At 54.0% G+C, this 2,843-nt stretch overlaps 1 protein-coding gene across 1 annotated transcript in view; it reads right to left on the minus strand.

Moving 5' to 3' along the window:
- Positions 1-475: 475 nt before the first annotated feature.
- VOLCADRAFT_108505 (uncharacterized protein) overlaps positions 476-2,843 on the minus strand; it is a gene marked incomplete at its 3' end in the record, with an annotated part of 3,018 nt that continues 650 nt past the window's right edge. Inside the window, exons 2-5 of the mRNA XM_002959118.1 lie at positions 2,141-2,369; positions 1,517-1,924; positions 919-1,081; positions 476-813 (exon numbers count right to left, since the gene is read on the minus strand). Of these exons, the coding sequence (XP_002959164.1) occupies positions 476-813; positions 919-1,081; positions 1,517-1,924; positions 2,141-2,369 (1,138 nt within the window). The remainder of the gene's footprint in view (positions 814-918; positions 1,082-1,516; positions 1,925-2,140; positions 2,370-2,843) is intronic.

Genomic DNA, 2,843 nt, shown 5'->3' on the forward strand with positions numbered 1-2,843 from the left:
GTTGGGGTACAATAAAACACACAACCACCCACACACGCACACACAGGACTGTTGGGGCACATGGTAGTGTTGGGGTAACATGAAAACATGCACACACACGGCCACAGAACTATTCGGGTATATGTTGGTGTTGGGGTAACATAAGACACAGAGACACACAGACAGACAGAGACAGAGAGACACACACTCACACACACAGAGTCACACAGAGTCACACAGAGTCACACACAGAGGCACAGAGACACACATACATAAACAGAGACACACACAGTCAAACGCACACAAAGACAGACACACACAGTCAAACACACACTAGTACAGAGACACACACATACACACAAAGACAGAGACACACACACATACACACATACACACATACACACATACACACATACACACAGACATACTCACACACATAAACCTGCCTGTCATGCATTATTCTTCTACATCATATCCTGTCAGCCAGCCAAACAACTCATTTCCGAATGGGTGGGTGCCCATCAAACAGATAGAGCAACATCTGAGCAGCATCTCCTACTTCCTGCTCTGCTGCCGCTGAAATGTTGCTGCTGCTTCCGAAACGGAGGATGCTGCCCTGCTGCACCGGAGGCAGGCGGCTATAGCCCATGCTACCATCCCGTCCTTGATGACCACGCCGGTTCTCAGCACGTGTTCCCCACACAAGATGAAACGGGTTGATGCATGCACGCTCGTCACAGATGTGCATCGCATCATACTGTGTGTGCGGCAGCACATGTTGTTGTTGAGGTTGCTGCTGGGGTTGTTGCTGCTGCATAGACGGGACAGCAGACACTGGATGATGGTTGGGCAACAGGAGGGATGGAGGAGGTCCACGGAAGGCCCACAAAATGAGCCGGCATGCGTTTGTGGAGCTTGTGTACACATCAAGATCCGCACCCCCCTTACTGCAATAAGCGGCCTTGGTGTTCTTGCATTTTACCTGTGTCTTCTTGCCCCGCTGCAGCTGTTGCTTCTGGGGTTTGGTGCCCTGCTTCTTGGGGCGGGCATCCTGCTGCACCGTCATTGTGTTCTGCTGCTGCTGCTGCTTTTGCTGCTGCTGCTGGCTTCTGGTGTTTGGACGACGGTGGCTGTTGCTCCCAGGAGCAGCAGCAGCAGCAGCAGCATCCATGGGCAGCTCTTGTTTTTGCGGCTGCTTCTGCAGTGATACTAATTGCCATGGTCCTGTGATCATGACCCGGGGATAGTCACTGCGATGCTGCTTGCTGATGATAATGTCTATCTTTGCACCAGCAGCACCAGCAGCACCAGCAGCACCAGCAGCAGCAGCAGCAGCACCAGCAGCACCAGCAGCACCAGCACCAGCACCAGCAGCACCAGCACCAGCAGCAGCACCACCACCAGCAGCACCAGCAGCACCAGCAGCACCAGCACCAGCACCACCGTGACCACCACGACCACCACGACCACCACAACCACCACCAGCAGCAGCACCGGCAGCAGCACCAGCAGCAGGTGCTGTGGTGCATTGGAGCACCTGGAAGGGGTTCATGTGTTTGACATGATGGAACGGCTGTACCTCCTGGATCATGTCACCGTGATGTTTGCTGTACACTTGTTCATGGCCGGGATAGGATGTTCGTTCCCCACCCTTTTTGGAGGGGGAGGACTTGCACATGAAACAACATGGAGACATGCTGAGAGCCTCCCTCATGTTGCAGCAACCGTGCATCATCCGCGCTGCCACTGTAGCAGGTGCAGTCGTTGTTGTGGCCAACCTGTTGGTCATATCCTCCTCCTCCTCCTCCTCCTCCTTCTCCTCCTCCTCCTCCTCCTCCTCCTCCTCCTCCGCCGCCGCCGCCGCCGCCGCCACCGCCGCCACCGCCGCCGCCGCCACCACCTTCTGCTCCTCCTCCTCCTCACCATCCTCCTCACCATCCTCATCCTCATAATCACCATCATGATGTGCAGTAGTAATGGTGGCACTGCTGCCAGTGGTGCATTGCTGCTGCTGCTGTAGCTTCTGCTTCCGCTGCTGCTGCTGCTGCTGCTGCTCATTACTATAGCGGTAGCAGATGGGAAGCTGCAGCAGCATTGCATTTTGGATGACCAGGTTGGCATCCTCATCTGCAGGGTCGAGTTGCAGTCTTCGAGCAATAACCTGCGCCCTGTGGTTCCACCCCGGAACATCTTGTGCAGCTACAATTCGGAACTTGGGGCGCAGACGGCTGCCAATAGCTGCAAGGATGGCATACGTGCGGCGTAGCAGCTTGACATCGCCGTCGTCGGCAACAGGAGGGTGATGTCTGGTGTGGGGCACCCAGCTGAGGATTCCCAACATATGGACCCCACATCTGTACAGCCGCTGCTTGACATCTTCATCTGTCCACCTGTGCAACATATTGAGAGACAGATATACACACACACACACACACACACACACACACACACACACACACACACACACACACACACACAGACAGAGAGAGGTGTTATATAAAAAAAACTACAGGTTATACATATGTAACCCTAAGTCCTAGCGGTAAACATAGTGTATGTGTGAATGTATGTATGTGTGTGTGAATGTATGTATGTGTGTATGTATGTGTGTGTGTGTATAAGGAAGAAAGCTATAATATACAGCCTGCTGCCTCTCTATATATCTATACCTTCTTTGTGGGTCACGGTGGTGGCCTCGGGCAGTGGATCTGTGGTTGACAACTGCTGGTGGCTGCTTCTTCCACCATCTTGCAGTAGCACTAGCAGTAGCAGCAGCAGCAGCAGCAGCAGCAGCAGCAGCAGCAGCAGCAGCAGCATCGTCATCATCATCAGCAGCAGCAGCAGGGGATCCTCAGAGTCGACCG

Source organism: Volvox carteri, assembly GCF_000143455.1.
Source record: "Volvox carteri f. nagariensis unplaced genomic scaffold VOLCAscaffold_126, whole genome shotgun sequence".
In the NCBI taxonomy this organism is placed as follows: Eukaryota; Viridiplantae; Chlorophyta; class Chlorophyceae; order Chlamydomonadales; family Volvocaceae; genus Volvox; species Volvox carteri.